This window comes from Ursus americanus, chromosome 4 (genome assembly GCF_024610735.1).
Source record: "Ursus americanus isolate L20-20 chromosome 4, mUrsAme1.1.p, whole genome shotgun sequence".
NCBI classification, from domain to species: Eukaryota; Metazoa; Chordata; class Mammalia; order Carnivora; family Ursidae; genus Ursus; species Ursus americanus.
This window is the reverse complement of record NC_142130.1, coordinates 53,844,749-53,870,605: the sequence shown is the minus strand read 5'-3', so window position 1 is coordinate 53,870,605 and position 25,857 is coordinate 53,844,749. Positions and strand designations below refer to the sequence as shown.

Here is a 25,857-nt window from a genome sequence, read left to right as displayed (position 1 = left end):
TAAATTCCTTCATATTTTCTCAGATGTATAAATTCAGAATTTTTTATTTTAAAGGCATTGCTATTTAGAAATCTTTCCTGAAGTTTTATTTAAAAAATTAAGAACCTACAGAAAAGTCGAGAGAACACAACAATCATATACCCTTCACCTAGATTCATTAATTATTAATATTTTGCTTTATTTCTTTTTCTATTTTTTGCCCTAATTTTGAAAATGAGTTGTAGACATCGTGACTGTCGTGTCTAAATTCTTCAAGTATTTCCTAAGAACAAAGGTATTCTCCTTTGTAGTATAGTACCATTATCCTCACTCAGAAAATTCAACTAAACCATTAATATAATATTACCATGTTAATATATAACCCGTATTAAAATTTCTCCAGTTGTCCTCGTAACGTTCATTATAACTGGGTGTTTTTTCCTCCAATTCAATCATTGTCATGTCTCTTTAGTCTCATTTAGCCCAAAATAATTCCTCTGCTTTTTTGTTTGTTTTGGTCTTTCGGGACATTAAATCTTTTGAGATGTTCAGGTCAGTTATGTCGTAGAAGGTAGAATATTCTACAGTTTAGGATTTGTCTGAAATGTTCCTCATGATTAGATACAGATTAAGTATTTTTGATGAGAGTACTAAATCATGAAGCCTTTTTTCAGTGTGACAGAGGAAGAAGCACGTAACGTGAGTTTGTCCCATTATTGGTTCTCTTACATTTGACCCTTGTTGACAGTAGTGTCTACTGGATTTCTACACCCTAAAGGTTCATGTTTTTCCCTTTTTAAGTAAAAGATAATCCATGGGATGATTCTTCGTGATTCTGTGACTATCCTGTTCCTCAACTCTTTCTCAGTGGTTTTGGTGTCCACCAATGATGCTTACTGGAATATATTACTACATCGATGGTTGAAAATGATGACTTTCTTACTTATTGTTCTTTCTACATCTGGTTACTGTCTTCCTTTGTAAAGAAGTGTACTCTCCGCTGTAACCAGAGGGAATCTCTTCATGTTGTTTTGGCATGTCCCTATCAGCACTTTCTTATTTCAGATACAACAAGATGACCCAAGCACATTTTTCACTTTCTCTGCCTCATACTTAGAATCAGCCATTTGTTCAAAGAGCCAGAATTCCATTTGATTCCACTTCTGTATCCATCACACTTAATGAGTCTCTTGCCAGTCATTTAAAGGTTTTATACTGAATGCTAACTATGGGCCAAGCACCATGTTCAGACTGAATACAAGATAATGAATGAGACAAGTAAGCTCCATCTCTCATGGTATTTACATTCTCAGGGGAAGGCAGATGTTACACAAATATATACAGAATTAAGTATATAATTACAAATAGTGGTAAGTGCCTTAAAGGAAAATTCCATGCCATGTAATTACAGGTCTGTCATGGAAAAGGATATGGCTCTTGTATTTGTCCTTTCATTAGTATTTCTGTCATAATCACTCTTGAACAATTATTTGATCCCATGTGAATAAGTTGCAGTAGCTGCATAACGAGTTTCTTTGCCTAAAATTTCACCCCTTCTAGTCGTCACCAGATTTTTTTTTCATTATCTGTCAACATGTTTCTTAGCACAGTTTTGCTGCCATAGCTGTCACTAAAAACTCATCAGGAAATAAAAACAAAAATCTAAAAATGGCATTGATTTTTAAATTGTGAATCAAATAGTTTTCTTTGTTCATAGACAGGGTCCCACATAATTATATTTAATTTATATATAATATGTGCAAGTTATAATAAATTATATATAATTTAAATATATACAATATATGTTACATAATATATAAATTATAATATATGTTATATGTAAAAATAATATAATGTAATATTAATGCACAGAAGGTAGTAATACACAGAAGAGCCAGGGTATTTGAAAATAGCCCGTTCTCCCTGTGGGTTATAATTTATGTTTGAAACTGGAAAAAATTAGAAACTAACTTTGTTTTATATAAAAGGATTTCTTTAAATACTTTTTTCAGTTCTAGTCATTAAAAATTTCAAAAAACTGAATGAAATTTTGAATTATCCAGATAATCTCAACTAAAACATCAAGGGGGAGGGGCGCCTGGGTAGCGCAGTCATTAAGCTTCGGCCTTTGGCTCAGGGCATGATCCCGGCATTCCGGGATCGAGTCCCAGATCAGGCTCCTCCGCTATGAGCCTGCTTCTTCCTCTCCCACTCCCCCTGCTTGTGTTCACTCTCTTGCTGGCTGTCTCTCTCTCTCTGTCACATAAATAAATAAAATCTTTAAAAAAAAAATCAAGGGAATTAACAAAGTTCTGTTTAAATATACAATATTTATGCATTAAAGATATGTTTTTTATGCACCTTCCCAAAGACTGAGAGGGTTCATGATGGAATATTATAAAATCATGAAGGTTATGTAAATAATGAACAGATTTATTCATCAGATTCTGGGACATTAAAATAAATAAATATTATTATTATTAAATATTAATACCAATAATATTAAATATTAAATAATAATAATGAATAATTAAAATGGGTACTTCAAAACATTAGAATTTTTTTTGCCCAGATATGAGATTTTTATTTTATTTTTTTCCACTTTATTTGTATATTTATGTATTAATTTTTGCCATATGGGGTTTTAACTATTAATGCAATTGAATTTATCAGTCTTTTTCTATATGGTTTGGCTTTTTCCATCTTTTTTTTAAATAATAATCTTTTATTATGTTATGGGGGATGGGGATAAGACATTAGAATTTTAAGCACAGTAATAAACTTAGGGAAATAGTTATTCCAAGAGGCCTCGTAGTCTGAAAACCTCAGAGGGCTTAGATGGTACTGGATGGAGATTCTAAAACTTTCATCAATATTAGACTGCATGGCATAGTATACAGAGAATTGTAATATGTCACTAGAGGGGACTTAAGGCTATATCTGCCTTTACCCACTAAGGAAAACAATACGTGCACAGTAAAAAGAATATGAAACCTCACATTTGAGATCCACCTTATTTAGGGCAACCTTGAATTCTCTGCCAATCTGAAAACATGCAGGTGGGTCACCAGAGGACATGCACGTGAGCAGGAGCACATGCACACACACATTTTCTCTCTCGTGCTGCCTTCTAAAGACTACTGATAAACAATGCCAGCTTGCAGAGAAAATGAGAAAATGCTGTTCTTTTCTAGCAAAGATCTTAGATAAAGATGAGAAGAAAAAAAAAAAAACCCAAAAGTTTTAAAGAGCACTTGGTTCTACACCGAGAAATTACATCTTCAAATGAAGGAACAGTTGTCAAGCATGTTATATATATTAACTGGCTCATTCAGAGCATCTTGACCATTTGACTATCAACAGGTGTTTCCTAAAGTATCGTCCTTGGGACACTAGTCCTTGGGAGGTACTCCGTGGAAAAAGGGTTATGAAACGTCTTACAGAAAAGACACATGTGAAATTTTGTTGAGTGTAGGCCTTTCAGAGAGATAGTAATCATCAGTCTGCTAAGAATATCTTCAGTAGCAGCAATAGGCCACGGAACAAATTTTAAATATTTTTATTTAATTTAAAATGTCTATGGGAACCTTGCTCTTTAAATGTAAGGTAAGCTAAATATTATACCATTTTGTTTCAAACTTGTAAAAGTAGTTTAAAATTATATTTGGCCTTATTGTTTTAAAATCCATCTTAATTTTTTTATATAAAATATTTTTTAAAATGCAAGAGATGTTTTCCTCTACCTTTGAACATGGATTCATCTACTAATATGCAAGTTTCCTATTTTGAAATTTAAAAAAATCCATTTAGAGCCTTTCTATAGATAGCCTTTGTATATGTTTGCAAATCTAGAGTAGAGCCTATTGTCTGTTGTGGTAGAAGAAACTGCCCTAAAAGTTAGTGGCTTAAAACATTAATTACTTCTCTCTAACAATTCTGTGGCTTGACTGGGCTCAACTGTATGGTTCCTCTATTGGTCTCTCTTAGGGTCTCCTGTGAGACTGCAGTCAGATGGTGGGTAGAGTTGGACTCGGGGCTCCTCTGGGTTGCTGGGACAGCTGGGTCTTTCTCCATCTCCATATAGTCCCAGAACATTCCTATGTGGTTTCTTCAGCAGGTTAGCTAAACGTTTTACCCGGAGGCTCAGAACTCCAAGGAGAACCAAAGGGAACGCTTATTATGACTTTCATGGGCAAAGTGCCTTTATGGGATCCTTCTCCCATAAAAAAAAGATTTAAAAACTGTGTTTTACAACTGTATTGGTATAAAGGTGAATATATTAATATTATCTACTCCTATTTGTACTTTGACCTATAAAAGTTCATTCTTTTCCCTTCAGGTTTTAAAAGGAGTTAAAACTTTGCTGCGGTCCATAAAAGTATCATTGGCCCTAAGCACTACTTTATCTGCTGAATGAGTTGACCCCAGCGGCCAGGCTTTCTGGTGCATTTCATTAGTTAGATCAAGTCACAAGCTGGCCCTGGGGGGGGACTACACAGGGTATAGATGCCAGAAAGTAGCATTCAGTGGGGGGTCCTCTCTGAAGAATAGCTGTCACCTTTGATTACAACACAGTTTTAAGGAAGGGTGCATCAACCTATTTTCTCTAACTCACCTCTTTGTGGAAATGCGAAGACAGGGTGCTCTTCCAGTGTGCTTGGGAAGGCATAACCCACTGGGCTATGAGCTGGATTTCCAGTGGGTAATAATATTTCTTTGTTCACTCACAGTTTCACTCGAGTTTATTTCTTGCAGCTGTGCTGTTTATTTGTTTGATTATATTTGCTTTTTTGTTTTCAGGAACGTCAGAAAAACTTCAGTAACCTGGGTGTTGGTCAGTCTGTGTGCATCCATGTTGATTTTTAACCTCCTCTTTGTGTTTGGAATTGAAAACTCCAATAAGAATGTAAAGAAAAGTGATAGTGACACCGGTATGACTGACTCAGACAGAAATGAAATGCTCATGCAAGACACTGTTGACGTCTGGAATCCCACGTGCACTGCCGTCGCTGTCTTGCTGCACTATTTCTTGTTAGTGACGTTTACCTGGACTGCCCTGAGCGCCGCACAGCTCTATTTCCTTCTCATTAGGACCATGAAGCCTCTTCCTCAACATTTCATTCTGTTCATCTCTTTAATCGGATGGGGTAGGTGTTTGCCTTTCCACTCACTCAGAAATTTAATTTTGTTGAAATAACTTAATTTCAGCAACCTAACAGTACAAGACCTTGAGGTAGGCGAGATGGAAATCCATCCAGCGGTCACTAGGAGGGCGCCTTCTGCCTCGTTGCTCACACTCCTGGGAAGGAGGCAGATGTGATCAGGCAGCCTCACTAGTCACATCCTAAGCTAACCTCAAGATGTTAATTTCCTTTGCCATCTCTATTAGTTTCATTAGAAATTTAGACCACATAGGATTAACTTCCTAGCTACTTTAAAAAAATGTTTCAAGAACATCAGAAGTGACTCTAAGAAAAATAATTTGAAAATTTACTGGGTTCCAGAAAAGAATTGTGTGGGCCATATCTAAATTTAAATTTATTCAAGGGGAAGAGGAATTAGGCCATTTAAGAATGGAAATTGTGGTAAGAGTTACAAAGAAATCAGAAATGTATACGATTAGTAGGTAGAGCCAACAATAAAAGAAAGAGGCAAGCAGTTACCAAAACTTGTGTCCTCCACTGACCCCCATCTGAAGATCATTTGGTACATTGTCTACAGTGGAAGAACAGCACAGTCTTGAAAAGGGTCAGATGTATAATTCATTCATATTCTTTTATAATGAATTCCAGTCTTGGGTAAATTATTAATTCAATGCCTCTCTTTTGTCATATAGGAGTCCCGGCTGTAGTGGTGGTTGTGACAGTGGGAATTATTTTTTCTCAGAGTGGTTCACAATGGGAGTTAGACTACCGACAAGAAGAAATGTGAGTTTATATATTTTTTAAAATGTCCATTTATTTGTTATAAGAGTGTAACTGTTCAGTGATATTGAGTCCAAGTGTCACTGTATATATGCATCTTCATTTATAAGTATCATAATGTATTGTAAGTGGGTATTTCAAATTCTCAAACAATACATTGTATTTTAAATGTAGTGACATGAAAGTTTCCTGATAAATCCTTTTGTAAAGCAAGTTATTACCTTCTAAATTGATAATATAAACTTTGTTAGATTTGTCTTCTTTTATTAAGCCTAAAAATCATAGGACACAGTATGTGTGCTCCTTAGTAACCCTTTATCTTGGTTTTCTTATCTAGGAAATAGGAATAACAATCATAGTAACACCCACTCTGAGGTCACGGTGAGGGGTCAAGAAAGTGTGAAGATGTTTTATAGTTTGAAGAGCATTATCCATTCTTATGACCGGTTTTATGTTGATACGATTAGAATGAATATTTTATGATGATTTATCACACATGAAAAATTCTCGCAGAGATTACAGTGTTAATAGTTGTTACTAATGGAAATATCTGACTGTATGGTGTTTGTGTTCTCTGTGAGGTGGGAGAGAAGAAATATGAGCTGAGGGGCACCTGGGTGGCTCAGTCAGTTAAGCGTCTGCCTTTGGCTCAGGTCATGATCTCAGGGTCCTGGGATCAAGCCCCTTATAGGGCTTCCCGCTCAGCAAGGAGTCTGCTTCTCCTTCTCCCTCTGCTCCTCCCCTCTGCTCGGGCTCTCTCTTTCTTTCTCAAATGAATAAATAAAAAATCTTAAAAAAAAAAAAAGAGAAAACTGAGCTGAACTCTTTATGTGTATTTCTTTTTTTTTTTTTTAAGATTTTATTTATTTATCAGAGAGAGAGAGAGCAAGCATGCACAAGCGGGGGAGGGGCAGGCAGAGGGAGAAGCAGGCTTCCAGCTGAGCAAGGAACCCCATGTGGGGCTCAATTCCAGGACCCTGGAATCATGACCTGAGCCGAAGGCAGGCACTTAACCAGCTGAGCCACCCGGGTGCCCCTTTACCTGTATTTCCGCTACCAAATGGCAATTGCTCTCTAATTTATCCTCCCCTCTCCTTTTATAATTCAACCATGCTCACTCCCAGATTCCACCGTAAGTCCCAAAGCAACTAAAACAAACTGCCAGTATAGCCAAGGGAAGGCTGTGGTGTTAGGGTGCACACCTATGTCCAAGGCTGACCGTGCCCGACTGTAGAGTAGGAGGCTATCTGCCTGGCTTGATTTTAGGAGCCAAATACTCCAGGTACTATTTTTTTCTGTTTAATTAGGGTTAAATATCTTTTAATGAATTTTAAAAATTTAATTCCACGATTACAGATCAGGGGTAAGATGCAACTATGTCACAGGAGAGGCAATTCCTTTCAAACCGCACCACTGATTTCCTACCCTAACCTTGGGACAGGGCTAGAGCTGCCCCTATAAAAGCCTTCAGGAGAAAGAAGCCTACCATCTTAAATATATTCACGCTAAGCTATGAGTAATTGACAGCAGATTCTTTCCTGAGTACACTGTTAAAGGTTAGGGAAGACATGAGGCAATGATAATAAGAGAAGTTGGGAAGAGAAGAAGGATGTTTAACATAAATATCTGCCTTATCTTGGACCCACATCCCCCACCTTTCACCCTGTACATGTGCTTCAAGGGCCACATTTCTTTGGGATGTATGTAGAAAGAGGAGGGAGTATTTTTGGTTTTCTTGAGTTATTCCCGCAGCAATTGCACCACTATATCCCATGCTCTCCCCCAACTGCTTCCAGCTCTGCCAGTCATACCTGAAACCCCTAACCCACTTCCTCTGAGATACTGCTTTCTCTGCAAGGACCCAATTAAGGGGTGACTGCAGGGCAGGACACACTCTTCTTTAATGCCCCATCCCCTAATTGTTAGTGCCACCATCACATGGCCTGTTTCAGACTTTTCTGAAGGGTTGAGGTAACATGGGAAATTATAACGCCTGAGGGGGAAAGTCTTTGCAAGTATATGATAACGCTGTCTTCATGGTCTGTTTCACGGGGCAAAATCACTGTGGAGTTAAATACTTCATCTGAGGTCCACTTGTGAAGCTCTCTAGATGGGCAGAAGACATGAGGCATTTTTCCAAAAAGACATCCAGATGGTGAATAGAGACTCGAAAAGATGCTCACCATCACTCGCCATCAGGGAAATACGAATCAAAACTACAATGAGATATCACCTCACACCTGTCAGAATGGCTAAACCAAAAACACAAGAAACAACAAGTGTTGGCAAGGATGCAGAGAAAAAGGAACCCTCTTGCATTGTTGGTGGGAATGCAGCCACTGTGGAAAACAGTATGGAGGCCTTTAGGGTTTTCTATATATAGTATCATGTCACAAAGAAGAAATTTTTTTTATTGTTGTTGTTCACTGCTAATATCTGATATCTAGAACTAGATATCACATACATGTATCCTGTAAATACTTATTAAATAAATGAATTCATTCTTGTAACAATGCCAGGAAGTGATTACCATACCTCACAGATGAGAAAAAAAAAACATACACCAAAACCATTTGCAACAATAACAGCAACAAAAACCTCAAAACAGATGCAGTGAGGTTAAAAAACTATTAAAATATTTTTAAACATTAAACTTCTAAAAATGCCCATCAATAAGTGACTATGTAAATAACCCTGTAACAGAAAAATGGAGTAGCATACAGCTATAAAAAATAATGACAGTCTTTATAATCTCACCTGGAGTGATCTCCAAGATATGTTGTTAAGTAAGTTATAGAAGTATCATGTTATTATTTGTTTAAAAATCAGAAAAAAATGTATTTGCTGGCATATGTATAACCTAAATCTGGAAGAATACACAAGAAACATTGATTAGCACTGGAGATAGAAACTAGGTGACTAAGGATAGTTGTAGGAGGGATAGTTGTAGGGGCAGTTGTCTCTCTATGATGACTTGTACCTTTAAAATTTTGAGCCACCTGGATGTGTTTCATGTTAAAAAATGTACTAAAACAATAACTTGCCTAAAGTCAGACATCTAGTAAGTGATAGTGTGACATTTAAATTTAGGACTGCCTGATTTAAAAGCTATTTTTTCCACTAGCCCATACATCAAGAAATATGGCAGAACTCATGTATTTCATTTTTTTTCTAGCAGTTGAATTCTTGAGAGTCATTTCAAATATATAGAATGCAAAGGGATATTGGCTTTTGGCAGTTCTCTCAGTAAAGTGAATGTCAGTAATGTTAATAGCATAGAGAACCAGTATGTATAACCTTTTTTAATCTACTAAAATCATTTTTTTTCTTCCCCATAGCTGCTGGCTGGCAGTTTCAGGCAACAATGGTCTTATATCAAGTCCGTTGTTGTGGTCATTCATGATACCTATCACCATTATCCTCATCAACAATATTGTTATATTTATTATCATTGTAGTTAAAGTGATATGGAAGACTAACCAGAATCTGACAAGGTAAGATTACCCCTTCGTGAGATGCTTCCAGGCATGACTCATGTAGTACATAATACAGCACCACAGTACATCGACAGATCCTAAAACAGTTTTCAGACTTCTGGAACAATGGCCTAGATATATGATTTGCAGGGAAGATTTTCTTTTAAACTTTGTCTCAGAAAGTAAATCTTCCAACAATATGGAACTACATAACACACTTTCGTGCTGTATAAGCCCCACTAAAAACTAAACCCAAAGACTTCAAAAAAAGAAATTTTCTCCCCCAATCCCAAATATTCAAGAAATCGGATTTGAATCATTAAAGAAATGAGAAGATTGTGAGGAGATGCTGGTAACTGTATTATTTCATTTTACAAACTAGTAGCTGCAGGCTATATTTTACATGTGTTTCTTGAATCTGATAGTGACTTTAAGTTTTTAAAATTAGTTTAAAACATATACAAATTGGGAGATTTCACTTAAACGTTATATGTTCTCTTGAGAAATTGGAACATCTGGCAGCATTGCGTCCACATTTCCTGCAGGTGGGACATGTGCACTCTGGCTCATCAGTTCCCACGTGTGCTGCTTCTGTCCTTATTATAACCTTCCTGGCCTCAATAAGCATTTTCATTGTTGTCCCTGGTAAACAAAAAAGCTTTCAGTTGGGGAGGTAAAGAACAGAAACTATTAAAAGGATATACTCTCCTTAGCCACACCTCAAACATCACAACTGGTTAGAACGCAGTGCTAATGAGGCCATGAATCTAGGTTTAATTTTTCAAGACTGTGTTTACCCCCAGTACATTTATTATAAGCACATCCATGAGCTCTGTTGGTCACCAAATGGATCCATTTGGTATGAACAGATGTGTGAAAACAACCATCATTAGTGGGAATTTCATCTTAAATATGTGCTTTACCGATTGAGAGTAAGTTTCATCTTTCCTGTATGGATGATAATCCATACTGAGGGGAAATGTGCGGGAGAAGGCTATCGTTACTAATCATTCAAACCTTTATTAACAATGCAGAAACATCTTGGTAAAATCTTCTTAGCCTAATTGCAGAATAGGTTATATTTCCTTTAAAACAGTATCATTTTGGTCACAGAGAGCAACAAATTTATATTTCTAGATTTTGACTGACAGCTCATGGTTCTTAAATTGGCTTAGTCACCGTGAAAAGCAGGTTACAATTTGATTGTTTAACAAATTATCTTTCATGTATCAGCTAGCTTTTGCTGCATAACAAACCACCCCAAAACTTATTGGTTTAGAGTGACAAATATTTATTATCATATGTCCTAAGTTTGAGTGTTGGTCAGGTGCTTGTTCTGGCCTTCACTGACTTGAATATGGATGGATGATCTGAGATGACTTAGTTTTGTGCCTGGTGGTGGGTGGGTGGTGGTTTTGAGTGGGAGCTGCTCAGTTGGGAAAGCTAATCTCTGTTCTGTGTAGTTCTCTCATCATCAATTAGGCCAGTCCAGGCTTCTCAATATAGTGGTGTCAGGGCTCCAAAGAACAATAAAAAAAAAAGGCCAGCTCTACTGAGCAAAGTGCTTTCAAGCTTCTGCTTGTCGGACAATTGCCAGTATCCCCCTGGTAAGTCATATGGCTGAGTTCAGATTCCTAGATTTCTACATCTTACTAACCTTTCATTCTCATATCAACGTACATCATGGGAAAGTACCAGATGCCCAGAAAAGGAATTTCTTACTGGCTGATCCACAAGATAATCACCAAGATAAAATCCCTTTCCAAAGAAAACACTGATTTTGTGTGTGTGTGGTACTTGCTTGCAGTAGTGTATGAAGGACCGTTTATGCCTGAGCTTTCCAGCAAGTATCACTGTACTCCTTAATGAAGCTTGCTACATCAGATTTTATCCAGATGTAGGTCGAACATGGTTTTCCACCTAATGCATAATATTGTTAAACAGTATATATGGGCACCCGAATATGTATTCTCAGTTGGAGGGTAACAGTGATATTAATAAGTAAAATGATATTAAGAAATAAAACCATGTTCTCTTTCTTGCTTTCTCTTATCTAGCACAAAAAAGGTTTCCTTCCTAAAGAAGATTCTTAGTACATTATCTATTACAGTTGTTTTTGGAGTTACCTGGATTCTGGCATACTTTATGCTAATTGGTAATGATGACCTCAGCCTTATCTTCAACTACATGTTCTGCCTTTTCAACACAACTCAGGTATGGTGTGGATTAGTCTGAAAGGAGCAGATCATGCAGTGGTGGGGATGATATCACCTTAGACTAAACTAAAGGTGACCTTGAAGGTCATTGTTTAGTTACCTTTAGGAGACACTATTTTCAGTACATTTCAAAGGAAGAGGAAAGAAAGTTCTTTATGACTTACCTACTATGTTCTTTCTTGGGCACAGTTCATAGAATATAATTGCAGTACAGTTAGACCATGTTAGTCCCCCTTCCCTTAGAAGAAGAGATTTTGTCCAGGGATTGGCTTAGAAAACACCTCCTGATTCCTTTTCTCCCATGTAATAAGTTCACGGCAGCTCCTCAGCATGGTTGATATGGTTGATATAGACAATGTTACAGTTACTATTGGAGCCTAGACCCCCATGGGATAAGCCGAATTTTTTCTTTCTCTCTCTTTTAAAGTTTTATAAGGTTATGTAGCTAAGGAATAATTGGGAATAATTGACAGATGCAATTGTATATCTTTAAAGTGTATAACATGATGATTTGATATACATATATATTATGGAATGATTACCAAGATCAAAATAATGAACACATCCATCGCCTCGCATAGTTGTTGACGATTTTGGCATCTGTGTTTGTCAGGGATATTGGTCTGAAATTCCCTCTTCTGTAGTGTTCTTGTCTGGCTTGGTGTCAGGGTAATGCTGACCTTATAAAATGAGTTTGGAAGTGTTCTGTCCTCTTCAGTTTTTTTGAGAATTGGTATTATTTTTTAGATGTTTGGTGGTATTCACCTGTGAAGTAATCTGATCCTGGGCTTCTCTTTATCAGGAGGTTTTTGACTGCTTATTCAATCTCCTTGCTTTTTATTGGTCTGTTTAGTTTTTCTGTTACTTCATTATGCGGTGTTGGTCAGTTGTGTGTGAATTTTTTATTTCATTTCTTTTAAATTTATTGATAATAGTTTTATGGCCATGAATTGGTATATCTTGAGGAAACATTTATCCTTGAAAAGAACGTGCATTCTGCAATTGTTGTGTGTAGTGTTCTAAAAATATCAGTAGGGTCAAAGTGATTGTTGGTAATGTACAGATTTTCTATCCTTACCAATATTTTTGTCTGGTTCTCTCAATTGCTGAAAGAGGAGTATTAAAATCTCCAACTGTGATTGTGAATTTGTCTACTTTCCATTTAATTCTGTCAATTTTTGCTTCACACATTTTGAAGTTCTGCAATTAGATGCATATACATTTGTGATTGTGATGTCTTCTGGGTAAATTAACCATTTATCCTTTGGAACTGTCCCTCTTTAACTCTGATAGTACTTTTTGGCATGAAATCTATTTTATCTGATATCCAGCCTTCTTGTGTATATTGGTTGAATGGTATATATATTTTAATACATTTACTTTCAACCTATCCGTGCTTTTACACTTAAAGTATGTATCTTGTACATAGCAAATAGGCAGGTCTTACCCTTTTATTCATTCTGACAATCTCTGTCTTTAATTAGAGTGTTTAGTCTGTTTAGAGTTGATGTAATTATTAACATGGGTGAATTTATATCTACCATTTTACTATTTGTTTTCTGTTGCCATTCTAGTTTTTTATTCCTCTGTTTACTTTCATTTTTGAAGGGTATTATCACTGAATATGGAATAATGGGTTGATAGATTCCCCCCCCCCATTTTGGTATTATGAAAGAGTCATTTCACAAACCTGCTCCAGTTTCTGATGAGACATCCTCAGTGTTTCCATATTCTTTTTCCTCTGTATGTAATGCATTATTTCCTTTGGTTGCTTTCAGGATTTTCTCTTTATCTGTAATTTTCAGCATTTTCACTAAGATATGCACAGATATTATTTTATTTGCATTTATTCTGCTTGGGATTGCTGAGCTCCCAGAATCTGTTTATTTATATCTTTCACCAAATTTGAGGAATTTTTTATCTTTATTTTTTCAAATAGTTTTTCTATCCTGTTATTTTAATTTTCTCTTTTTTGGGGTCTTCAATTATATGCATGTTGGACCATTTGCTGTTGTTCCACAGGTCCCTGAGCTGTTTATTCTTTCTCATTTCTTCTTCTTACTATTCATCAGATTGGATTATCTTAGTGATCCATCTTCAGGGACATTGATTTTGCCTTTAATCATTTCCAGTCTGCTGTTAACTCTATCTAATGATTTTTATTCCAGATATCATACTTTCTTAGTTTCAAGAGTTTTTATCTTAGTATTTTCCATAGATTTTATTTTGCTGATATTTCCTAATTTTTGGCTCATTATGAGTACATTTTCTTTTACCACCCTACACAAATCATAATAACACTTTTCCTTGTCTGCTAACTCTAATGCCTGGGTCTTTTAATCAATCCCCATTGATTGCCTTTTTGTTTAGTACAAGCCATGTTTTTCTGTTTCTTTATATGTCTAGTAATTTTGGTTGTTTCCTGGGCATTATAAATAATATGCTCTAGCAACTCTTCATTCTGTTTTATTCCTACCAAGAATGGAGTTAGCATATAATTAACTTAGCTGGACTAAAACTGAAAACTATCTCCCCTAGGGAGGACAACAATGGAAATCTTTGTTTAGTCTTTTTAGCCTCAGACAGGCTTCTTAGAGTGCACTCCATGCATTTACAGTTCAGAGGTCAATTAAAGATTTGGGCAGAATTAATAAACAGAATCTGGAGCTCCCCTTCTCTGTTTCTTCCTGGATATTCTGAATATTACTCCTTATTTTTCAGATTCTGTAGTTGTCCCAAACCCCATCTTCCAGTTCTTCAACCTAGTAAGACTGCCTATTTTAATTCCAGGTTTAGTCACCCTGTGTGGGGTGATCAGACTGTGCCTTCTGGCTAAAAGATATTAAAATAAAACAAAACAGGAATCCTACCCAGTTACAGTTCCCTTTCTCCCAAATGTAGATTCTCCTTCCAGTTTCAGACTGCTTTTAGTTTTCCTTCACGTGTTCAGGTAGGTTTTAAAAAATATTTTGTCCAGAGATTATAGTTGTTATCTGCAAGAGGGTTGATTTGAAGAGCAGAAACTTATGGAGTTGTTTTTGTAACATAACTATACATAAGACTGAAGGTGCTTTTATTCCTTGAGTCTTATCTCAAGGATATTTAATTATAAATCTTTAAAAAATATTCCATTCATATTTTGTTTTAAAATAGGAAATGAAGATTTATATTCTTTTTCTTTTTTGTAACCCATTCTATTAATATATTGGGAGTATCCACTCTAAGAAGCAGAACATTTAGACTATGGATTATGGTCACCTTCTAATTTTTGTCATGGCAAAAATAGTGACTTGAATGAACAAAAATGTTAGATTAAAAATGAAGATAATTCTGTTTGGCCTTAGAGGATTTTTGTTTGTGTATTTGCGTGGAGAATGTCAAATTCTGAGATAAAACAAGTGTGCATTATTGAAAGACTTATCTTGAAATCAGAATTTCTGTCTGTGCTTCTTACCTCTGTGCCTCCTTTCATAGAGAACAATGGCTTTTACTCTGATGAAAAATACTACAAAGACCTTTCTGTCTATATATGGAGTTTCACTGTTTGTCTTTATACAATTTAATGCTGTATTATCATGTTCCTAGAAATTTATGGATATTGTGTATTTCTGGTGCATTATATCTTTCATCATTATAGCAAGTCACTTTCAGTCCCATTTTGTCTCGAAATCTGATTTTCCATATATTAATGCAGCAACTTCTAATTTGCTTTTCTTTGATCTTATCTATTTATACTAGTTTTTTTAATCTTTAAGCTTTCTGTGTCACTTTGATTCTGACTTACCTCTTTTTAGATCCCATATATTCAGATTTGTATTTTTTTAAAAAATCATTTTCTCATTGTTTTTCCATTTTATTAAAAAAGTTAAACTTTTAGCTATTCAGCTGAATGTTAACCATCAAAACTAATATATTTGATCTTGTTCTGTCATCTTATTTTATTTTTCACGTCAATCCATTTCTTCCTAAGTTTTATATATATTGTGCTACAAAAATTATGCATGCTTTTACTTAATCTTCTCTAATTATCAGGACACTTTCATTCTGTTAATTATTATCTTTGTTTATTAAACATTACTACAACTTAGTAAGATACAATTTTCAATTTCCAGAATAAAGCAACCATATATTGATTCCTCCCTTTTTAAGTTAAAAACATTAACACAGTGTAGCTGCTTCCTGTCTCTTGGTTTTATTGGTACAACTTAAAATTTACTCTGCAATTATTGCTGTTAAATTAGAGTGTCTACATTATTTTCTTTCAAGAGATATTTGTAATACTTGGATTATATTTGATAATTATTTCAATGGCATTTTCTTTTCTTTAAATTTTTTTTTAAATTAAAGTATAGTTGAAACACTCAACTACAATTTCTTATGCTTAAATAGCCTCAATGCCTTTTGCTGGTCCTTTTATATTGGAATGTCTTATTGTTTTGACTTTTTAATCTTAATGAATCTCTCATTAGTATATTTTTGAGTAATTGTTTAATAGGTAGCTGGTAAATATTAATGAGGACTTTCCTACCTGGTAATTTTTCTTTAGGTACCATGACACGTGAACCACAAATTAGCTTGGCATTTAATTCTTGGCAGTAATCTTTTTTTATTGAAATTCTATAGACTTACTGAGATTTTATGTTGTGCAAAAACGTCAAAATTCTTCTTTTGTTTTTTATTCTTCCCATTCTTATGCAATTCCTTAAAATTAAAAAAAATAATTTTGGACTCCTAGGAAGTTGCAAAAATAGTACAGAGAGTTCTTATGTACCCTTCACCCAGCTATTTCAATGATAACATCTTATATAACTATAATACATTGTCAAACCCAGGAAACTGACATTGGTATAATCCACATAGATTATTTACTTATAGGCTTTAAACTCTTGAAGTGATGACTTTAATTCTAGCTTTATTAATTTTACTATGAATTAAATCAATAAATATAATTTATCAAATTAAATAGAATTATTGTAGTTTTGTAAGTTCACTTGTCCTTTTTCTTCTTGTACTCAGAAATTAACTTTTTATGCATTCAAGTCTCATCTCCTTAACTAGATTTCCAGGTCTTTCATGCAAGAAACATGCTCATGTGTATCTTTCATTGTAGATAACATCTTGTGTGATATCAGGATGGGCCATAGTTGTCTAATATTTTGTGAAACAACTGCAGTGTTTGATGATTGTCTTGTCACTGAGGTTGTTTCTGGCCCTGGTCAAGTATCACTGAGGAGATAAGTCTTTGATACAAAATGGAAACTATTGGAGAGAGCATTAGATGAATTTGACTGGACAATGAATGTTGAGAAATCTGTATAGTGCAGCATGGGAGATGCTTGGCTGTAAATTGTAACCACCACATTTAATGTTTCTAAGCACCTCACCCTCTTTTGAAAATTACTTTTTTTTTTTTTTTTTTTTTTTGCCATTTGAGAATTACCACCTCAAGCAATGGATATGTGCCTGCCACTAAATTTAAAGGAACATAAGGCAGTTTTTCACTGTTGTTAACACCCAATGGAAACTCTCCAGAAGGGAAATAAATAGGATAATCTTAGTCTGGATTGCCGTTGACCCATGGTTTGTTGCCTAGAGTGATGAGGAATTTAGAAAAGTACCTGAAAGGAGGTATAATCAAGGATATTCTCTCCTCTGTGCATATGAAGGGCATGTTATAAAATAGAGGTTCATTACAAAATGTTTAAACTATCTGGTAAAATTGAGGGTGGCCATATGGCAAGAGCACTGGGCTAAAAGGAGAGTTAGGCTGTCTTCTAGCTTTACCATTAATGATCGTATGATTTTAGGAAACTCATACAACCTCTCTGAGTGAGGTATGTAAAATATAAAACGGAGGGGGCATGTTAAAATTAGTGCTGTGTTTTTCAAAGTGGGTCTGAATATTATTGCCTATGTGAGAATTTACATAGTATGTTAAAATGCTTATTCCTGGGCCTCACCCCTTACCTAGTCAGTCAGAATCTATGGGGTAAGAGCTAGAAATCTTTACTTTAAACAAGGATTTGATTTTTATGTACACTGAAGTGACTAGTTTACATGTGAGTCTCCTTCTAGATTTAGAATGCTATAATTCTTTTTTTTTTTTTTTTAAGACTTTATTTATTTATTTGACACAGAGAGAGGCAGCCAGCGAGAGAGGGAACACAGGCAGGGGGAGTGGGAGAGAAAGAAGCAGGCTCCCAGCGGAGGAGCCTGATGTGGGGCTCGATCCCAAGGACTCTGGGATCACGCCCTGAGCTGAAGGCAGACACTTAACAACGGAGCCACCCAGCCGCCCCAGAAGGCTATAATTCTAACAGACATTAACTAAGTGCTATAGATACTACTTAAAAAGCAAAACTTGATCTTTGTGCTAGTGAGAATTAGTCTGATCCATACATTTTGTGTTTTTCAATAACATCTTTGGGATTTTAAGGAGTATAGAAGTATTGGGATTCCACTCACACAGTTTCACAGGATGGTGTCTTTATGAATTCTCTGTGGTCTGGGTCTTTTCTTAACAGTTGCACAACCAGAAATTTCATCCAGTCTGTCTTTGCCTTAGAATTAAATATGAAAGGGTGTAATCCACAAAGGGGACCAGATTTCTCATGTTCTCAAAATAGATCTCTCTCCCTTGAGCAATCAGAATGGCCGGTGACCACATTTGCCCTTCTGAGACCTATGTCCCTATGCACCCTTTCTTGTGTCATCAAGTCCGTCATCAGAAGAGTAAATACCACCTGTTGGATAATGAGCAAGTTAATCTTCCTGTTTTTGGTCAGAGAACTGGTCTGTCCTTGCCAAGATGTATTGACTTTATTAGTTAAAGTCTCAGGGTCTTTGGGTTATCTTACGAGAGCACCAGAAGTCTCCTACAACAGTATTTATAGGCTATGATTCTAGAAATAGATCCTTATTAAGGCTTGGGCCCTAGAGATGCTAATCTGGAGATATCACAGATTTTTTAAAGTAACTTTTTATTTCTAAATAGTTTAAAACAAGAAGTTGCAGAAATAGTATAGAGTTCCCAGGTGCTCTTTTCCCAGCTTTCCCTAATGATAATATCTTATATAACCCTAGTACATCATCAAAATCTAGAAGTGAACATTGGCACATACTGTTATTCAACTATAAATGTTAGTCTGTTATTTCCAACGAAGGATATTAATGAGAAATTAAGAGTAGACACTTAGATGTTGTCATATACTTTATAATATCCTTCTATTGCAGTTCAAGCAAGAGGCAGAATAGTATATTGGCTAGAAGAGTTTTGGAACCAGATAGAGTTGAGTCCAACTCCAGACTCCAGTGATTACTGGTTGGGTAACCTTAGTCAAGTTACTTAATTTACCTGAGCTATAGTTATCTCACCTGTAACACGGGGATAGTAAGGCTTATTTTATAGGATGTGTTAGGATTAAATGAGAAGGATTAAATGGTGAGAATTAAATGAAAAGCGGTGTCTGATAACAATAGGACTTCATTAAGTGGCAGTTTTCATTTTAAAAGTGTACAGAAAATAATATTCAGTCTTTTGTGGATTAATTTCTTATGCACATCTGATCTTTGTATGTAAAGGACAGGAAAACCACGAATAGGAAGTGCTTAAAATTTTTTTTTGTTCTTAAATGCACCAAATTTTTAGTTATGTTACTAAAATGCCAAGAACTGTACAATCATAGAATGTTAGAACTGGAAGAATTAAGTGACCCATAGTCAATCTGCCTCCTTCAGAAATTGAAAATAAAAGATGTTAGGGAAAAAGTGAAGTTACTGTGGTATACTAAAACATCAACTTTTGGTCTTCGTCCTCAGTTCCTGGCACATAGCTCCTAAAATCCGTGGAATTTGTGGAGTGATATGAGTGTTTTTGTATGCTAATGAATGACTGGTGGCTGGGGTCCCTAGAAAGCTTCAGGCTGGGTCTTGTTGCCAGAAAAACCAAACCTGGATCAGAAGCTTGGAACTTTTGGCCCCACCTCCAGGAAGGGGAAAGGGACAGGAGATTGAGTCAGTCACCAATGGCTAATGATACAATTACCAAACCCATATAATGGAACCTCCGCAAAAACCCTTAAATGAGGGGGTTTGGAGAGCTTCCAGGTTGGTGGACATATTGAAGAGCCGGGAGGGTGGCGTACCTGGACAGGTCATGGAAGTTCCATGTCCCTTCCCGCATACCTTGTTCTAGGATCTCTTCCATTTGGCAGTCCCTGAGTTGTATCCTCTATAATAAACAGGTAATAGTAGGTAAAGATCTTTCCTGAGTTCTGTTAGTAGTTCTAGCAAATTATCAAACCTGAAGCAAGGAGGCGGGTTGTGGGAACTTCCGACTTTGTAGTCAAGTCAGACAGAAGTATGGGTAATGTGGGTACCCAATATTTCTGACTAGCATCTGAAGTGAAGGCAGTCCGAGGACTGAGACTTTACCCTTGGAATCTGACACTAACTCCGGGTTGCTAGTGTCAGAATTCACTTGGATTGCAGAGACACCCGGTTGGTGTCCGGAAGAGACAGAGCCTCTCAGTTATACAGCCAACATGTGGTGAACTGGGACCTGAATTCGGGTCTTCTGACTCGACCGCTTACATGTAGCACTTTCCATAAGAGAGGAACGCCAGCTCAGCCCTCTGAGACAACAAAGTACACAGCAGCTGCCGATGTAAACTCGAGGTGGGGAGCTGTGTGCATGATGAGAAGGGTGGGTTGAAAAGTAAAGTAAGTCTCTTCCCTGATTCTGTATCTCCATGCTCATCTAACGTTAAACTTTTACTCTATCTGCCAGGGATTGCAAATTTTTATCCTCTACACTGTCAAAACAAAAATCTTCCAGAGTGAAGCTGCCAAAGTGTTGAAGTCGCTGTCGCAGTCCACGGGGAGAGTGAAGGTGCTGCCGTCAGTGACGGCGCTGAGGCTGCGTGTGAGAATGTATAACATGCTGAGGTCGGTTCCAGCGCTCAGCGAGCACTTCCGGCTGCTGGAGCCATCTGTAATTGTAGAGGAAACGACACTCTGTGGAAGTGACCAAGCGGACACAAGCATCTAGACAGTGAAACTCCTCCCTGTTGTAATCCTCTTTTTGTACAACTCACATGAAGTTTTGCTCATTCTGTTTCTTTCCTTTATTACTCAGTCCTCCCAGAAAGTCTCCCTCAATATATTTTGCTCAAGGCTAAAACCTGTTGTTTATTATCATCAGGGATAATGGATTTGGTAGTTTTTCTATTATTCGATAGATTCTCACCCATACAAGGAAAAGAATTCCACCTAACATTCAAGATAATTCAAAATATCATTGTTACTTATATCATAAATGTGACAAATGTTGCTAAAACAAATTCTTTTACAATTTACTAAAGAGAACATGAGGAGAAAAATGTATCTTCCAGAACAAAATGACTCCTAATGAACCCTGCAGGGAGTTGCTTATATATATAATACTTTTGATCTGTATATTTTAATTTGTATGTACTTATATTTTTATTTCTACTTCAGGGTTTTGTGCCAGTTTAACCTCTGGAAAGGGATATTTTTTCTGTTCAAAAAAAAGAGCATGTTGGTGACTGGAGGATTTAGCTCTATAAGAAATGGCAGTGAGACACAAAAAGATGAGCTGGTTACTAAAGCCTCTGTATATTTCCTTCTGGTTCTTGATACATCGGTCCTTTTATTGAGGAAGTGACATTGAGACTCAAAAAACGAAAAGTTGGCACTACTTATGAGTTTAGAAAAATCTCACTGCTCATGGAATTTCAAACACTTGAATGGCTTATGAATGGCTTCCTGAAGAAAAAATGACCTCTACAAGAGTGGGGAGCACTCCCACTGAACTTAGGACATACAGTCTTTGAATTGTGGTGTTCTGTTTTGTCATAAACTAGGCAAGTGCTATGAGTGCCCTGAACTAAGGGACTAACAAATGTCATGTGAGCTGTGCCATACCCTTCTCACCACACCCTAACGAACATGTGTTTTTTTTATAGAAATGGTTGTAAATGACTGTTGGATTCCTAGGCAAGCTGAGAGCCTATCTCATCTGCAGTATAACTGAGACCTTACAGGCTAATGGGAAAAAGTAAAGAGAAGAGAATAAAGACGAAAAGCAGTTCTCAGAGGTCAGTGTTTTTAGTAGTGGTAATATCCCTAGATAGGGGCTGGAAAAATTATAAGATGTGGCTGACCTATTCTGTATCCCAAAATTTATATTCAGATGAAAGTAAACCTTAAATAAGAGCCACTTTAAAGTGAAAAGAAAGATCACCAAAGAGCCTCCTTTAGCCTGAGAGTGGAGTATATGTGTTCCCTTGGTGATTTTAGTTTTCTTTGCACTTCTTCAGTCTTCTTGGGAGTAAAGCAACCAAAATTCCCTATAATTTTCCTGGAATGGCTATACCAAAAATGTGCAAACTTTACATACATATTGTGGGGGATAAGACGGCAGACATTGATGTTTACTTTCCTACCCTGAAATCCTACTACTTAGGGAGTAATTCTTATTGATTTAAACCTTTGCCTCAGGCAGTGGTCAGGAAGTCTAGTGATAGAGATCAACTGAAAGTAGGTTAAGGGTCAAAGAGAATTTAATGGCTCCGTTAATTTTAAAGTCCAAAGGCTGAGCTGGTTTTAGGTAGGGTAACTATATGTTCTAGTTTGCCTGAACCTGTTCTAATTTGTACCTGTTATCCTGACTTCTGTATTACTAGCAGCCCCTTTTCTCTCAAGGGTCCTGGCTCAGGACATAAAATATATGATAATACTAACTTTAGGTCTGGAATTCAAAAGCAAGGAGTTCAAAGAATGTGTTAGGATTCTGTTCCTCTCCCTGTTTCTTGGGTCTTTGTCCTTCTGTGTTTGGCTCCATCTTCAAATTGGATTACATGGCTGAACATTGGCCATTGGCATCCCCTTTCTCCTGCCCTGCAACCTCCTTTCAGGGAAGGCCAGCTGAGCTCAGAACCTGTGGGGCTCAGTTCCTTGTGATATAGAGTAAAGCAGGGGCAGGAAGAGCAAAGGACCAAAGAACTGGCACCACTTCCTTGGTCATGTGCCCACATGTGCCCACAGGCATTGTGTTCAGGGAATATTGGGCCAGCCTGAGTGTCATGCCCACTGTGAAGTGGAGGGATGGGGGATGACCTCGCTGACAGGATATCTTGGAGTGGAGCTTAGGCAGTTACATTGAGGATGAGCTCATCAATCATTTCCCTTACTCCGAATAAGCCTGTTTGATCCTTGTCTGAGCAGAGTTTGAATGGGGTGGGTAAGGAAAGCAAGAATTAATTATTTGGTGCTTTGCAATTTGAAGAGCAAATACAGGGGCCATAGGAGCCAAATGGTGACTTAAAAAGAAAATTTCAGGAAAAGGAGACTCAGAGTCCTGGTTCCCATGATATGACATGGAGCCCATTTTCCATGTTTCTGATAGATTCTGTGTGATAACAATGCCCTGTAGCCTTTCTGCTTGTGGCAGCACATGTAGTTTCTTTGGGGGAACAAACTATCCTGACCTTTAGATTTTCTTTCCTGGGTCTAAACTGACAGTTCAGAGCTGCTTGTTTAATTGTTGGAGTTTTGATTGCTTTTTCTCTTACTCTTCCCATTTTGAAGTTTACCTTACCTCTTTTTTTTCTGTTACCAACCAAAGGAGATTATTGTCAAAATCATTGTCTCATTCAAAAGAACTTGGATTCTTTGCAAATGTTTGGGAAACTAGGACCAAAAGTGCCAATTGTATCATACCCACCTGGCAGCCCCTGGAGCTCTCTGGCTCTGTGAAACCCCCTTAATATGTCTCCCTGGGACCTCTGGTACCTGGCTCCTTAGATGAGGTCCAAGACAGATACCAGGATTAGGTTCCATTCCTGGGGCAAGCATGGGGGGTGCAGGGACAGTTACTAAGAGAAGAAATGGCTTCCTACTTGGATTTTTAAAATACTGCTGACTATGTTATGACAATTTTGGAAGATATTTACAAAGAATATTTTTCAAAAAAGCAAAATTCATAATTCCTTAACCTATCAAAGATGGCTGTTTTTCCATGTTTTCTTATGCTTTTTGAATACATAAGGATTTAAATAACTGTAATTATGGTAAATGAAATTTTATCCTGATTTTCATTTAAATTACCCAGTAATGCAGTCCTTACAATAATTGATTACATAATATAGCATAAGTTACTAAGTTCTATTGGATTTCCAGCTTATTTAAATTTTTATATTGTAGTGACACATGATTAATAAACTGGTATATATATACTTTTCCCCCCTTTCTTTTTAATTATTTCCTGAAGATAAACTCTAAGGATTAAGATAAACATGTCAAAAGTTATGGACATTTGCTTACATCCCTTGTGTATATTATCATATTGCCTTGAAAACATTGCACTAATTTGTAATGTCACCATTTGCAGTACCATAAATGTTTTTTATATACTTGTTTACTTTGGTATTTTATTTTTTAGTTATTTGTGTTGTCCATTTATCAATTGAGCTATTATTTTTTTCTCATAAATTTGTATGAATTCCTTTCATTATAGTTATTAACCTTTAATGATACATTTGGTGAAAATATTTTCCTCATTTATCGTTGTCCTCACTTTTTAATATAATGAAATGCTCACTCTGCATTTGATTCAAAATATGCAAAAGATTTATGGAGCATTTAGCATTTTTTTGAGTTTATATGTCCTCATACAGGCAGCATATTTTTCATTTTGTGTTAAGGAATATGTTAGGAACAATGCAGAAACTTCTAAAATGAAGAACAGGGACCTAAATATGCCAACCAAGGTCAAATGAATCATATATGACAGACTTGTGACGTCTTTAACTCTTCATTATTTGGTACAGCGGGCAGGTGGCCTTCCATGATGTTATTTTTTCCTCTCAAATACATTTTCTGTGTGTGTGTCCATCTACCTTTTCTTAAAAACAAAACACTAAATCTTGAGAGAGGAGAGGAGAAGTTTTATTAGCAATTATTTATTAAAACACACATACAAAACTCAGATTGAAAGTAGTGTTACATATGCATCATCTACTACTTCGTTTATATATATGTAACTTGTTAAATGTATATTTGGAAAAAATATACAAAAGCTGCTGAAAAACTGACTAAGTAAGGAAATCAGAGGAAGGGAAAATAATTGTAGGAGCAAAGAAGGTAGTACCCAAGAAACATGTCAGATGGTCTTCTATTTTTGCTAGGAGTGGGTCTCAGATTAGACCATAAGCTTCCTGACGCCCAACATAAACAGGTAAACATGATCACACAAGTCACATATCTCTTAACAATTAAACAACCCAATAAACCTATCTTGGCCAAAACATAGCTATTCCAACGCTACTTGAAATTGGCTTTGCATTTTCTTCAAAGTGTCCCCAAGGGTATGTTACCAAATGAGAGGACGTACCATTTGGAATAAACAAAAAGGCTGTTGCAGTTGGACATGCAGCATGTTCACATCCATGCCAGTCACGTGTAATGCTCCGTGTTGCCCCGCACCACAGGAAACTTCAGTATCACAAGTGGGTCACTAAAGACAGTATTTTGTTTTTTAAAAAACATTTAACAAATGTATACACCTGTGAAACCACTACCCTAAGGAAGATTAAGCACTTTTTCATCACCCTGTACCATTCCCTTGTGCTCCACCCCAGTTAAATCCTCTGCCATCCCCAACCCCAAGTAATACCTATGTGCTTTCTACTACCAGACATCAGTCTTGCATGTTCTAGAATGCCATAAATGGAATCATGTCCTCTTTTGATCCTGGCTTCTTTCAGGCACCATAGTATTTTTGAGATTCATTCATGCTGTATCAGTGGTTTGCTTCTTTTAATTGCAGTAGTGTTCAGTGTTTTGGGTAAATCACATTTTGTTTATGCTTTCACCAGTTGATGGGCACTTGGTCATTTATAAGTTTTGAAAACTAGGAATAAAACTGATAAAAATATTCTTTTTTTTAAAGGATTTATTTATTTATTTCAGAGACAGAGAGAGAGGGAAAGAGAGAGCATGAGCCAGAGGGGCAGAGGGAGAGGGAGAGGGAGAGAGAATCTCCATGCTGAGCCCAGAACCAGAAGTGGGCCCAATCCCAGGACCCTGACATCAGGACCAGAGCTGAAACCAAGAGTCGGTTGCTGAACTGACTGCACCACCCAGGCATCCCAAAAACTGATATAAATATTCTTATATAAATCTCTATGTTTTCTCTTGAAATACCTGGTACTGGAATTGCTGAGTCATAGATAAAGTGTA

At 36.5% G+C, this 25,857-nt stretch overlaps 1 protein-coding gene across 1 annotated transcript in view; it reads left to right on the top strand.

Annotated features, from left to right (window-relative positions):
- Positions 1-24,029, top strand: part of ADGRG7 (adhesion G protein-coupled receptor G7) — a 75,378-nt gene extending 51,349 nt beyond the window's left edge. Inside the window, exons 12-16 of the mRNA XM_045785350.2 lie at positions 4,780-5,126; positions 5,816-5,906; positions 9,242-9,397; positions 11,437-11,593; positions 20,384-24,029. Coding sequence (XP_045641306.2) covers positions 4,780-5,126; positions 5,816-5,906; positions 9,242-9,397; positions 11,437-11,593; positions 20,384-20,644 — 1,012 coding nt within the window. The 3' untranslated portion in view covers positions 20,645-24,029. The remainder of the gene's footprint in view (positions 1-4,779; positions 5,127-5,815; positions 5,907-9,241; positions 9,398-11,436; positions 11,594-20,383) is intronic.
- The last annotated feature ends 1,828 nt before the right edge of the window (positions 24,030-25,857 follow it).